The following is a 14,693-nucleotide window of genomic DNA, read 5'->3' on the forward strand; positions in this document are numbered from 1 at the left end:
ATGGTTAAATCCATCACTTGAGAGGCCAAGCAGAAGACAGGATGCTCATACATTTCTCTCTTTTTCCCTATAAAAGAGGATTTGGGCATGCAAGAGGCTTAGGTCAGAGGTAAAGAGGTTATAGGTTATAGGTCAGAGGAAAACTTTATATTAGGTTAAAAGGAAAATAGCCGTAGAGTATTTTTGGGATACACACAGGATAAAAGGAAAAAAAAAGGGGGGGAGAGGGAAAGGAGGGTTCAAATCGGAGGTCTACTGGATTAACCATTCAGCATGCCCATGAGTCACAAGAGAGGTTGTGACCATGACTCTAGAGGTTTGTTCGGAACTGTTTGCAAGAATATGGTCAAAACGTCATGAATAGAGGAAAATAGATTTTCATTAGTTTAAGGCTCCGAGATACTAAGGATTTCAGCCTTCAGTATCTAAGGCTCTCGCAGGTATTTCTTCATAAACATAGCCGCAAGCACTGCCGCCACTGATTTTGTTTTGCATCTCTGAGAAAACTCTTTTAAACGTGGCTGTTCAGGTATCAGCATTTGAGAGCAGGATTTCAAAACCATGCACGGCACATAGAGATGCACCTCGCCAAGGCAAATTTGTCCTTTGCTCTTCTAAGGAGCTATTTGAACGCGTAGTGGACTATGCTCATGAGAGAAAACCTGATGCATGCAGCTGGCGGATGTTGGGTTGTTTGAACTAACAAGCCCAGCATGCTTCGAAATTGGTGTTACAACCACTTTTACAGAGATAGGATAAAAAAGTGGCTGTGGCCAATCACGGATAAAAGAGGAGAAAAGCAGAAGAGAGCAGGTAGTGTGGAATGAACTATTTCTCTGAAAAGGTAGCTGGAAAAAAAGTTTGTTGCTTCAAAGTATTCCCAGACCTACAAGTCACAGTGCAAAAAGAGGGCAGATAATTAACACAACCAAGAAGAATTGAGGCACAAAAGGAAAAGTACACACTAACTGTTCTACTTTGGAAATGAATGCATTTTTACTTACAGATCATAAAGTTTGTTTTTGCATAGATTTATCTGAAAGAAGAGAGCAAATCTTACCAACGAGTTAGTGATATTTACACAGAGAACCTAAGGGAGCCAGCACTGGGTAGAAGCATCCATCACAGAAAAGCTGCTTTTGATTCTCAGTCCTTCTCCAGCCTTGTCAAGTATATTTAAACATTGCATTTTACAGAATACACCAATTAAAATATCCTGTGAAGTTGAGTACTTCGATAAATTGCCTGATAATACAGTGCTTATGAAACCTTCGTTCCTACTCTATTTTTGTCACTCATTACCAAGTCAAGAGTTGATAAACATCCTTTTAGTGCCCAATTCTTAAGTGTTTCTCACTGGATGCATAACAATGAATTCATTACCACTGGTACACAATTTGCATCGTTAGACAGAAAAAAATGGAAAAAGAGAGGACATGTCATGTACAGAACCTGGACAATTTGTCATATAACAACCCAATTTTTCATGTAAACAAGAACTATGAAAAGATCAGAGGGAGCTGGTTTTTTTTTTCTCCTCTCAATATTGTCCTAGAGGCATACAATGATAATCTCAGCTGTAGGAAAGCTTCACATCACACATGACAGAAACCCAAACTCTGGAGCAGAACATACCATTCATCTGGAACATACGGGTTTAAGCAATTGCAAACTTGGATACAGTTGGGTAGGAGTTTCAAGTTGGGGACAGCAGCCCACAAGGTAGCAACGTAAACTGATCAACATGTAAAGAGCTACTGGATCAGAGAGCTTCAGCTAACACGTATCCTCCAGCAAGCTTTAAAATGTCTTTTTGATGGCTACATGTGTCTCTGGTCACTGGTTATTATTCTCCCATAACTTAAAAGGTCAATAATATCAGCTGTGCCGGATTTAGAGTGACAAGAAAGAAATCTGATGCAAGTATGGGACCGACTGATCGATGCCTGCTATGCAAAGTGCAAAGACAATGAAACACTCCCAGAAAAAGACATTTTAAATTGGCTACAAACGATTAAGCATAGATTAAACAGTTTTTCAGCTTCTTATTTTTCATTTGTTTCCTGAACTCCACTGTCACAAGCAATTAGCTGCGCTATACCTTCAGCTGCAAAGATGACATCCCAAGTATTTTTCAATTTGTTTTTTAAAACCACGACATGAATCTGAATACTACACCACTGGCCAAATGCACTAACGATCAAAGGAAAAAAAAAAGAGAGAGAAAAAAAAAAAAAGAAAAGCTACAGTTCCTTTTAACTGTTTCCTCTCTCTTTTCTAGAAGAAGAAACGTTTTACATAGCTTCCACTCTTTACTGCTTCAAAAGCCAACACTACAAAAATGATTCATAATCACATCAATTTTATTGACAAGTGAATAAATCGTAAATGAATTTCTCTCAAATAGCTCCCAGCCACAGTTGCCACCTAGAAATATAACAAAATTGTAATTTCACAAAGAAAGAGCCTTACCTTCAATTTTGGCATACTCTGATAGTCGAGTATAATTGACTAGAGCTGCTTGCTCCAAGCATTTACGGATGACTGTTTTTACCTCCTCTTGAGGGACTGGAGTAACTATGTCTTTCATCAGGACCTTGACACAAGAAAAGCTGATTTGTTGTGGCATCAGGCGCACATAACTGTTTTTTTTTCTCCAAGCCCAACAAACACAGCCATTCCTACTCTAGCACTGCATGGCTCTCGGGGTAAGCGTGCAATAGGCAGGATTTGCAACAGGGTCACCTTGGCCAGCCTGAGACGTGGGGACCTACCCCTTCTCTAGTGCTCTCTGTCTGTATCCACAACCTATATGGCATGCCCCAAAATCTGTGCTTCCCATTCCTTAGGGAAAGACACTAAGACCTATTGCAACTTCCCCAGGGCTGGGTAAAGTTACGCCATTCCCAGGCTCTGCTGATGACTTGGGTTGGTGTCCGGGCTGGGCTGTGCTGCAGGTTAGCAGCAAGGTATCACTTTAGGAAGGGTCTGCAGTGCCAATGCTTGTCAGCGAGGTAGCTGACCCATAACTATAACACAGATAGGCTGTGCTGCTGTTTGTGCCAGGCTGCACCTGGCCTCCAGGCTGAAGCAGGAGAAATCAACAGCCCCACTTAATATTCCAGTATTAACTACCACTGATTACACGTAAAACAGTAGTTCTGTAAACTCTTCTGGATGGAAAGACACATGAATGCAGGTAATTTCAACAACTCTTTGTTATTCTTATGCTTACCCTTTCCAGCAGTGAGAGAGTAGCTTTTAGAGCACCTTCTGGACGGCCAAAAGGAAAGCAGTACCTAGAAAAAACACATCCTGTTAACATCAGGTGCTTGTCAATATGACTTTCCAGTCCTATAAAGATCCTTTCCTGAACAGGACCAAGCGATTCTCTGTTCCCTCTGCCTGGTATTAGCGTTCTTTCCATGGGGCAATTTGCAGAAAGGCTCTGATGGTGTGGATGCTAAGGCAGCAGAACAGAGTAAAGGGCATTTGGGAAGGTCAGCCAGTTTTAGCTTACTTAACCTGGGTGTCATCTGGGGAGTTTTTAGGTCTGCTGGGAGAGAATTAACCATCATCTCTTCACAAAAATGAAACAAAGCCCCCTGGAGAGGACAGCACCAGTTACCTCCAGCCAGGGACCTGGTGATGCACAGGGCTGAAGCAGCCACTGTCCCAGGAGGGTACACGTCTGAGAGCCACAGACCCTCCATACAAACCCACATCACCCACTCGTGTGCACGTGTGCGTGATTCACGTAGGGCCAGGCTGGTGTGCTGTGAGCAGCTCATCCCTTTTTACGGGGGCAACATCCAGCATTTCTGTAGTTATGTCACCCCCCCAGAAAATGCTGCCTATCTGTATGCTAGGAAGCATTAAACATAAATGGGTAATAATTGAGCAAAGAAATAATAAGGGATTTTTTTTTTTTGGGGGGTGGGGGGAGTTAAATTTCAGAAAAAATTCACAGCATTACCGTGCATATGGAAGCAGGAGTTCTGAAATACCCTTTAAAGGTTGTTTCTTTCAAATCCCTTTTCAGCTACAAACACTGCCCTGCTTAGGTCTGTGCCACTCATGCAGGATTCCCGCATGCATTCAAAACCTGCCTTTTGGCTTTGCCGGTTATGGGAGGGAGTTTGGAGGAAATCAGTCCTCTCCCCTTCAGCCTGGGGTCTCTGCCTTTACCTAAAATGCGTGATCTGATTCTCCAGAAGCAAACGCAGCCGCTCCTTGATCTCTTCGAATCGCTCTTTCTCATCTACGGTTACCGTTCCTATCCCGTCTGGCCTGAAGGAGAAATGCCGTGAATGACTCAGGCTCCACTTCACGACCCTGGGAAATCATCTGCACAGCAAAGCACATGCTGCAGGTTGGGACGCAGATGTCACCAGCCATTAGACCCAGGACAGGGCATGTGCCAAGCCGAGACACGGCGGTCACAGCAGTATGACCACAAAGGTATCAGAAAGCAAGACAGCAAGAAATAGCCCCCCTCTCAGAATGATAATCTGTACGTGGACTCCCCCCCACACCCTCCTCTTTCTTTTATTTTTATATTTTTTTTTCTGTGACAGGAAAACCTTAAAAAACAGACTCCCCTCTTAAATGTAGGTATATAACAAGGAGCACAATGCCAGCTTCCACCGCAGGATTGGGCCCACTGCTGGCAAAATATGGACTTCATTTCTGCAGAAAAATTCAGCTGCTAATTTAACACAATTCACAGTGTAAAGAATATCGACAACAGCCTTATATATGAACAGACTGTAAAATCCTGCACTCCTTCAGAACCACTGAATCACCTTATTACAATAATTTCCCGAAACGAACCACCTTCAATACACTCTGCTGAAATGCACCTAGAGAGCGCTGAGTATTTGATACCTGAAAACGCAATGCCTTCTCATTCATTTCAGTGCGAGGGATAAAAATCAACACGCGATACCACCGAATTTCAGGGAGTACGAGTTACTACTCTCTGGCATTTGGTGCGTGCACAGGAGTGCATTGTAAGACCCCAGGCTCCGCTGCCTCGGGTGCTCCTCGTTCGTCACCGAGCACAGTGTGCAGCGGGCGCTGCCGGGGCCGTGACGGGTGTCCCCGTGCTCCCGCGCCCGTCCCTCCGCCGATGCAGCCCCAGCCGTGAGCTGAAAGCAGCCGTGCCCTCCTTCCCCCCGCAGCCCCACGGCAAAGCTCACTGCAGAGGAAGGCAGGGAGAGGAGCGCGCCTAATCCAGCCGCCAAAGGGACCGGCGAGCCAGACAATCGGCAGCGCCGCTCCCCATTCCCGACGAGCAAAGTCTACGGATTTGTGTACTCCTGGGCAACTCTGCTGGCACAGGCTCTCCGTAGGTAATGTAAGGCGTCTTAAAATTGAACAAATGTTCTTACTTAAAGGCCTCCTCCAGTGTTCAGCCTAAGCTGCATAAATCCTCAGCACTAGACTGGTTTGGTTATACAAAAGACTTGGCAAGGGATTACAAAGCTTCTAATGAACCTCCTGTCAGGGGTTAATTGGTTGGCTTTATTTTCCTCTTAAAGAATCAAAGGCCCTAAACTTAGGAGGAAAAAAAAAAAAAAACGATAAAAATGAAAAGCAATAAAATCTGTACAATCACTTCTCCTTGACCCTGTATTTAGTAAGCTCTCAATATCATAAATACAAACTCTGGTATTCCAGTACAGGTGAATAAATGATTAAAACATTTCAGGAGAGTAACTAGCAAACCTTACACGATATTCACGGCATATTCTTAAATCTAAATATACATTAAATAAAACTTACAATATGGACATAAAAAATACTTGAATATCAGGGGATGTATTTAAATTTAAATAGCACTTCATCAGAAATTGTTATTTGACTGTTTGCCAAATTCAGTTGTGCATTAAGAAAAAAAAAAAAAAGGAAAAAGATTTAGGCTAAAACTTAGATAAAATGTCTTATCTAGGGAATACATTTCATAAACATTTTTGGAAGTATGGATCTGGTCTCATTAGTACCTAATTAGGACCGGTTATTTTGAAGAAATGAGCAAGCCACAAGAAAAAAAGAAAAAAAAAAGAAAAAAAAAAGAAAAAAAATAGATATTGAGAAAAATTTAATGTCTGAAGATGCTTAATACATTTTTTTTTCCAAAAGTCCATAAAATATTTAACACTCAGACAAATACGTCCCTGCCTTTTGTTATGCTGTGCACCTCATAGCGCCGGGTTTGCTGCCAAGCAGAGGAGCAGGTAATTCGGGACAGACAGCGATAAACGCTGTGCACCAAGGGGCAAGGTTGAAACCCTCATTTGACTTTTGGCACCCAGTTCTCGCCCCGTACCCGTAACAACTCGCGGTGTCACTGGGTTAATTGTGTCAGCGCTGACAAACGAGGCAGTGAAAGCCGCCTGCCCTGGCAGTGATTTGCTGGTGGACTGGAAATGGTCTGAAAGTTGTGTTACCCTTTGCAGGGTCAGCAACCTCCGACGGCGAGATTTACTGACAGGCTGGAGGGAGCTGCGGTTACCTACGTGGGTCTGGATGAAGTCTTCTCCCAGAGAGGACAGTAAGCATCCAGGCTGCTTTTAAAATCATCGTCAGCTTTAAAAATACATATTCAAGGGATTTAATTGAAAGCAGCGTGCAGTGGTGTGTGAAAAAAAAAAAAAACACAAAACACAAACAGCTCTGTATGCAAAGATCTGGGCGACTCACTGCTGACTCTGATAAAGGCAGGATCAAGCCCGTATCTGACAGCTCAGGTTGGGTCGCAGCCCGTCCACCCAAATTATAGCTTATCATTGTATTTAAGGGCTTCAGTTTTGTCAGAACTGGCTATTAGCATGTAACGAGTGGTGTGGGGCACCTGACGCCTGCTGACATACCACCATGGGCTGTGTCGGGGTTGAGCGGTGTGGCTCTGGAAGCCCTGCTTTTAAAGCACTGACCCACACAAAGAAGAAGGAAGGGTTTGGGGAATGAAGTCCCGGCCAAAACAGTTCTGTCACCACATCCCTCCACCTTCACAGAGATGCAAACCCAGCCCAGGCAGGCGAGAGGCCTGCTCCCCCCATGCTCAGCCTACGGCCGCCGGCTCGCCATGAGGCAGTGAGATGTCCAGCCCGGTGGCCCTGGCCACCTCTCTGTCACGCAGGGCCTGCCGTGCGGTGTAAGTGGCACGCCGCCCTCCCGTATCATGCTCCTGCAAAGTTGAGACAATCTACAGGTCAGCTGTAGCCATTTTTGGAGCAGCGCGGATGTCTGGAAGGGCCTGCCAACCGAGAGCCATCACCACTGCAAGGACTCCCTTTCTCACCCAGCTGTGGACTATATTGCATCTGACATGATGAGCATCTCTTGAATCTACCTTTCAAATTTTCGGCAAACCATTTTCTCACTGTCCTTCACAAAGTTGACATTTTCGGCAGCATGATAGGAAAGATGTCATGTCGGCTGCTTTTCAAGTTGTTGTCACAGTGGTTAGCACCAGTTCTGTCATCTTTGCTTTCCTCACAATCCCCCATCTTGAGCCATGTCACAAATAATAATACTTCCCATGTTTTTGTCAAATTTCAAATACTATAACCCAGCTGCACATCTTCGGATTTACTAGTTATGTTAATCTTTGTTGCTCATCTTCCCAGAAGCTGAAGCATTAGGGACTCATTAATTAGTGACAAATGCAGGATATACATAGAACTGGAAAAACACCACCAAAAGCCTTGCACTTAATTTATTAGCTGGATAATTTTGAAACCTAATTAAATATGCAAGTCAAATATACTTTGAAAATGCAATCTTTTTGAGGGAACATATTTATTTTCCCTTCGCAAGAACACAAAGGGTATATAGCTTAGCATTGCGATAATTTAAGATTCACTTCTGTGCTCTAGACGATTCGAGTACATGGCTGATGGGGCTGAAAAAAATCTGCAAGAGAAGTTTAGGTCTCACCAGCTCGTCCTGATGCTTACTGGTGATTTTCTTTTCAACAAAGATCTCCAGCTCAACTTTTCTATTTGATACTTGATCTGGTGGGCAGCCTCACCAACTCCTCCAGCAGGCAGCATTTCTGCGGCAGGCTGGCTCGAACGCAGCCACGGAAAACAAACGTGCTCACACACAGTGCACAGCCACATCCTCCTAGCACTGGGCTAAACAGTGATGGGCAATGAGGTAAGAGCAAAATGGTGAAAAATAGCTCTGCTCTCGTACGTGGTATGTGCAGAGGCACAAATGGGTCTGGGTCTATGAGCTCAGGTCCACAAACAGCACAAATGTCCCCATCTGAGTGGAGACACCATTTCGTCTGGTTATCTACAGCTCCTGTTCACGGACACTTGAGGTGCACGGCATAAGTTGTGGGCAGAGAGGAAAGCAGAAGGGCAAAAAAGGCAAGAAAAATAAATAAGGAAAATTTTAATTATAAGTAAACAAGTTTCAGATCACTCCTTCTGCTGCGGATTCATTATGTTGGCTCAAACCTAGTCAACTCAGAATGTAAATATTTCATATGAAAACTTTTAAATGCTGCTTTCCTAATCCCTCCTTGTTTTTAAGTTTTAAGCCACGAAAACAACAACATCAACAAAGCAGGTGGTGAAATTAGAAAAGGGGTTGCAATTTAAACAGCGAAAACGATAGTCCTTGTTTAGCTTGGATGGTTTGTGCAAATTCCAGGGTTAATTATAAATTATAATTAGGACCTGTGATCCTAAGGCCACTGCTTTATTCTACAAGCCCCGCCTCCCCCCATGCCCTTTTCTAATTATACCCAGTGCCCCCAGGGCTAGTTATGCTGCTAAAACAAATATATCAAAATGATTTTTAACAAAGACTAATCTATGAAGCAATAGCATGCATTTGTATGCAATTATAAATATACAGTATAGCTCCAGTGGGTTAATCTCTTTGACATAAGCCTGCATGAAATACCATGGCGGCTTACGACTGAAAAGACAGATCATCTTTTACACCTTTTATGTTTAACTTGTCTACACTTTTTCTACTGGGGAAAATATTGCTTACACGTAGCAAACAGATCTTTGCATGCACTGTGAGCCCTGGCATTCAGAGCCAACGAAAAAAAAACAATGTCAAAAACTGATGCAAATAATTTGATTTTTTAAGTAACAACTCAAATATAAAACACGTGCTGCCTTCAGCTCCCTTGCCGCTTGCCAGGTGCAGCACATATGAGCTATACAGTAAACATGGATGATTAGTGCCTTGGACGGCGTGTGTCAGGAATGGCTTTCGGAGGCTGCCTCGCGGGAGGACTCGCCCGCGCCAGCCTCACCGGCCGCACGGGGACCAGTCCAGCCGCAGCACTGGGATGCGGGCGGGAGCACCCTGCCTGTCCTGCCCTCCTTCATCACCCCGTGCAAAGCTGATCTGAACGAATCCACCTGGTTAGACCCCTTGAAAATGCTTATTCAGCGAACACCAGTTGTGCCTGACGTCCTTTTCTTCCGGGAATTCACGCCGCGCGCCCAACGCCGGTTGAAAGCCCTTTGTTAGGCTCAGCCCTCCGCCTGCTCTCCTCGGGGCTTCCCTCGACGCTGCCCAAGGTGTGAGCCGCTTCGCCCTGCCATCCTTGCCTTCGTCCCGCTCCTGCTCCCCTCCACGCCAGCGCCGAGTCACGGCTCATCGCTCCTCACGTGCCATCCACAGCCCTGACGCCGCGCGGCTGAACCGAATGGCTTCTGAGCACTGCCATCCTACACCTATTGCAACGAATCACGTCAGCCCGAGCCGGTTGTCTGCCGGTCGCGGGCGATGCCGGATTGTATCCGACAGACGGCCGCAACGCATGCCGTGTCATCACGGGTCTGGCTGCGATACGGAGCCGGCACCTAACGAGGGGTTACGGCGCTACGCCCCGCGAGGTCTGCAGTCAGGGCTGCTCATCTGAGCGCTGGGACGTGTTGATGGATTTATCACTTCTTTTATAGGACCAAAAATACCCCCCCTCCTTTTTTTTTAATCTATTTTTTTTAACTAGCTGTATGGAAATCTTGCCTTTATGTGGAATAGCCAGATAGGCAATTAGAATATAAAAGGAAATGTTATAAATACGTTATGCAGACTTTTCAATTCCTCGAGGTCTATGACAATGATATTATTTCTGGTGGCTTACGGCTGATGAAAACTAAGAGGAGCTCATGCTAATGCTCACTAATGAGAGAGCTATTTCTTGAAAACAAGTTTTATGCTGCAAAGCATAACACAGCTCAGAGGGCAAAGGGCAGGTCACTGACATACCAAGAGACTTAACAGAGAGATCGCAGTTCGCACTTTGGGCAAAAGTCACCGAACAACTCACAAAGAATAATGCTATCAGACTTCAGGGGATCCAGGCTGGCATCCTGATTTTGATAAGCTCCATGTCTGCTAATACTGCACATTCCGCACATTCAATATTTTCGAATTATTTTTAAAAGATTGAAATTAGCAAAGATGGAAAGAGTCTCTTTAGGTGCCAACTTGAACGTTTAAAGAGAAAGCAAAATGGCTAAATCCAAACAAGCCAGATGTGGAACCAAGGTCACCCCCAGGGGACATTGCTTCCAAAGGGACAGAAACGGAGGTTGGAGGGCTCAGCACCGACTTGGGCCTGGGAAAGCTGAGCTTGGTTCTCTGCTCTGTAATGCCTCTCGTGCATAGGCAGGGAGGAACAAGGCTCCTCCACCACACCAGCTCCCTGCGTGTCAGACGGTGCAGGAGCACTGCTGTCCCCCTTGAAAGCCAGGGAGGAGACAAACATGGAAACAGAAGGCAGAAGACCTGGAGGTCATGTAAACCCTTTCATTATTTTAGCTAAAGCTATGTCTTCTTAAAACCCTGCCTGTTTTTGCCTCCGCTACTTTTTTGAGGACTGTTGATAAAGGCAAGCGACAGCCTCAATACTGTCGTAATGGTACCAGAAGCACACAGACATCAATAAACACACAGCCGGTGCTGTTGGGTGTCTGAATGCTACGTGTTTCTTGCCTTTCGTGTAGGTACAGACATCAGAAATCCTAACAGCATAACAGCAGAACTTTCAAAAAGGCAGCCAGTGATACCTAGTTGAGAAAACCCTTCTATGAAATCGCCGGTGGCCACAATAGCGAAAAGCCTCCAGTTCTTCAGCTTTGGTAAATAGCAAGGAACTGGGACCAGCAAATTGTTCAGGTATTTAGAGAAGTCTTGGCTTGCTCACTGCTTGCCCCTGCCCTTCCGACAGCCTGTGCATAGCACATGCAGGTACCTGCAGGAGGTAAGGCTCAGGAGAAGCAATTTCCATTTAACCATGTTTTTTTACTCCAAAAAGGATGAAATGAACAGAAAAAATAAGGGGACTGTGATGCAAATGGCAGTGATTTACAGCCCCCCCTTTTTTTTTGGAGAGATTATGTCAGGCTTTCAGGGCTCTGAATAAGCTACAGGAGCCCAAAGGGAGGGAAAGAAAAATCCTTATATCTAAAGCACCAGGGCTCCACACCAGCCCCAAAATCTTGCTTTGACCGCGTCACCTGCCTCGGCGGCAGGGTCAGCCCGAAGCTGGAGGTGCATTTCCACCAGCAGCCACCCCGCTGCCGTCCCGGGTGCCGCGGTGCCGGACAGGCGAGGCAGCGTCCCCGCACTGATGCCTGTCATCCTGTCAGCCCCGACCTCCGGGCTGTCCCCGGCATCCGAGCGCAGCCTCCCCGCACCTCCCCGCTGACTGCGAGCGACTGGTGTCTGGCCGCCTGACCTTACACAAACGCGATGCAAACAGACAGCCCACCTCAGCTCCATCACTGTCTGCCGCTAATACCGGAGATTGATAGCCACATGGAGTGCTCTCCCTGCTCGACCTTCGTTACTGGGTGGCATATTCTGACTGACAGCCAACCTCCTTCTGGAGAAAGCTGAACTAACCGACATTTGTGTTTGTTTTTTTTTTTTTGTTTTGTTTTGTTTTTTTACTGTCGAAAAGTGGAATAACTTCCTCTTATGGAGACAGTCAAATCAACACTTTCTTGGGTTGGACAGAAAAAAAAAAGAAGCCTTTGTTAAACAGAAAGACATCTCCTGACTTGAATCTGCTGGGAGATGCTGTCGGATGCGGTGCTGGGCGCTGTCCCAAGCACGGGCACGTTCCTGCCTCTACAGAACACATGGGAAGTTTTCTGCTCTGCAGTGAGCTATAGGTCTGTGGGGCAGAGGATGGCCCCCAGCTAGCCCTACGGTGATGAGCAATCCATGGATGTAGGAGGTGGGAGGAAGGGATGCAGTGAAAGTGAACCCAGCTTTACGCACACCCCACAACTGCCCATGAGCACCGCACAGATAACTACTGGCTTCCCTGTGTGCTCTGCCAGCCAGCTCTCCAGTGCATGATGCAAGTGGCCTAAGCAGCTTTCCGAAAAGAAATCACAACTTTTCCACTTCGCCATTCGGATTTCTGTTAGTAGAAACGGAAGACATGGAGTCACATTTTCTCCCGCAGACCCCCTGTGGTTCTTTATGACTTCCTGGTGGCAGAGGCCAGGAAACACAGCACCAAACTCCACACCAAACTCTTGCCATGTGCACCCGCGGTCCTGGGGACAAGCGTGATGCTGCAGCCCTGCAATGCTCAGGTCCCAACCGAGAGGGAGCACGTCCCGTCAGCTTTCTGGCCTGGAGTCAGCCATCGGCTAAAGACAGCTAAGTCAGGGTGAAGCACATCTTTTCTTTTTTTTGGAATATTTTAACCAAATTTAACAGCCCAGCTGTCCATTTGGAAGCACCTGGCTGTGTCCCAGCACAGGCACAGCACTGGGCTCTGCGCATCCCATGAGGCTGGAAGCAGGACGGATTCGCCAAGCTCTCAGCTCTCCAGCCCTAGTGGGAAGCCATCCTCACGGCACCACCAGATACCTCCTGCCACTGACCCGATGAAGAGGAGGCTGTGGTTGTGCTGGACCCTGTCAACAGGCACACGGGGTAGCTGTGACCAGCAGCCACCCTCCTCTCCATTACACACTCCCAGAAAGTGGGCTTCGAACCAGGTGGCGTCCCCAACGCAGCCTCCCTCCTGACTATGGATGGGAGCTTTATGGGCGGCCAGGTCTGCACACAGTCCCCTGAACACGCCGGGAACACACTGATCCCTGATGCCTGGGGGACAAGGGCACCCAAAGGCGTCCCAGCAGAGGCCGACCCCGGCTGCTGCAGCCCCGCAGCCTGCCCAGTGTGCTCGGTGACCGAGGAGCCCGGCGCCAGCTACAACGCACTGCTGTGCACTGCGCGCTTCGCTTACCTTTTCGGCTCTGGATTCGGCTGGGATTTGGAATCTTTCCTTTTTTTGGACTCCTTTTTGGAATCCTTTTTTGTCTCCACTTCAGCGGCAGAGGCATGAGACACTTTGCCCCCCTCGCCGTCTGCGCTTGGCTGTGACCCGCCAAGCAACTCTGCCATGTGGTGGCTTTGGGGAGTGATTGGGACAGGCGGGGGGAGGCCAGCAGCAAACGTGGAAGAAACAGGAAAAAGCATGAAATAAAAAGCACAAAACAAGACAAAAGGAAACTAAACCAAAGGCAAACAACTGAAATCAAAGAACAATTGGCAAAGAAGGAACAAACGAGCAAAAGAAAGTCATAACTAAAAAAGAAACTAAGGAAGCAAGGACTCGGTTTCCATGACAAGATGTATGAAACTAACTGCAAAGCAAGCAGCAGCCTTGCAACGTGAAACCTGGGCAATGCGTGTCATAAATCAGGGTGCTATTTACCACAGGGCTTATGAAAACATATAATTATTTTATAACACTCCTTTCTTCAGCAGCATTTGCAGGATAGAGAGCAACATCTCCAAGTGTACAGTGCAACTTAGCAGAAAAGACAACAAAACCAAACCAGAAAAAGAAGCTGCAATACATACCACAGCTGTCAACGAAATAAATAGGAAAGGGAAAAGCATAGCTCCGCTCCCTACCACCAAAGATTTGCCACATTTGAGAGAAAGGAATGGGCTGCTTCTGGAACTGGAATTCCTTTGCAACAGCAGCAAGACAAAATTTCCAATTATGCCTAAGCAATTCCAAGGCTGACGTCAGGCCGCCTGCCGAAGAGACAGAGGTGCCCGAGGGCTTCGAGCACTTCTGTGCACTGAAGTTTGATACTGCTGAAAATTTCACTGCTGCAACTTGTCAGCTCCTCTCACGCAGCAATTAAATCAGCGCAGTGTATTGTTTACTTCCATTATATTCAACCCGTGACAGTCACATGTACGTCAACTCTAGTTTGCCCAGAACTGCATCTAGCAGGTGCCTGGGTAAGAAAGTTAAAAACCCCGATTTCTGGATCCCCTACGTGCATTTTTCTTGCTTACATTAAACAAGCCACGAAACAAACAAACAAACCGACTATGCCACTAGAAGCGCTGCTGCCAAACATCCAATGTGAAAACAAATTGGGGACTGTTGTGCATTATCCAAGGAAACCTATATCTGACAAAGTCATCCCTTGCTGGCAGGGAGCTGCTAGCCAAAAATAATTCCTTACCTGTTGCCATGAACATGTGATGCACAAAAGGCAAAGCTGTAGTGAAGTAAGGTGGGGTCAATCATAGCTCCATTTTCTGCGCGCTCTAGCAAATCTCTGAGGTAGCAGAGATGTCTGTGACAGCCTCTCACTCCATTACGTGCACAATACTCATCTAGCACAAAGACCTGGCCAGGACTAAACCAGCCC

The 14,693-nt window shown here is 46.3% G+C and overlaps 1 protein-coding gene across 5 annotated transcripts in view; it reads right to left on the bottom strand.

The window, feature by feature from the left end:
- The window catches only part of CADPS (calcium dependent secretion activator), a 194,854-nt gene that overhangs the window by 60,445 nt on the left and 119,716 nt on the right, over positions 1-14,693 (bottom strand). For all 5 annotated transcript variants that reach the window (XM_032193989.1, XM_032193988.1, XM_032193987.1 and 2 more), the window contains 4 exons: positions 14,505-14,692; positions 4,189-4,290; positions 3,236-3,299; positions 2,473-2,596 (listed from right to left, as the gene is read on the bottom strand). In XM_032193989.1, coding sequence (XP_032049880.1) covers positions 2,473-2,596; positions 3,236-3,299; positions 4,189-4,290; positions 14,505-14,692 — 478 coding nt within the window. The remainder of the gene's footprint in view (positions 1-2,472; positions 2,597-3,235; positions 3,300-4,188; positions 4,291-14,504; position 14,693) is intronic.

The sequence above is a fragment of the Aythya fuligula genome, chromosome 10, assembly GCF_009819795.1.
Source record: "Aythya fuligula isolate bAytFul2 chromosome 10, bAytFul2.pri, whole genome shotgun sequence".
NCBI lineage: Eukaryota > Metazoa > Chordata > Aves > Anseriformes > Anatidae > Aythya > Aythya fuligula.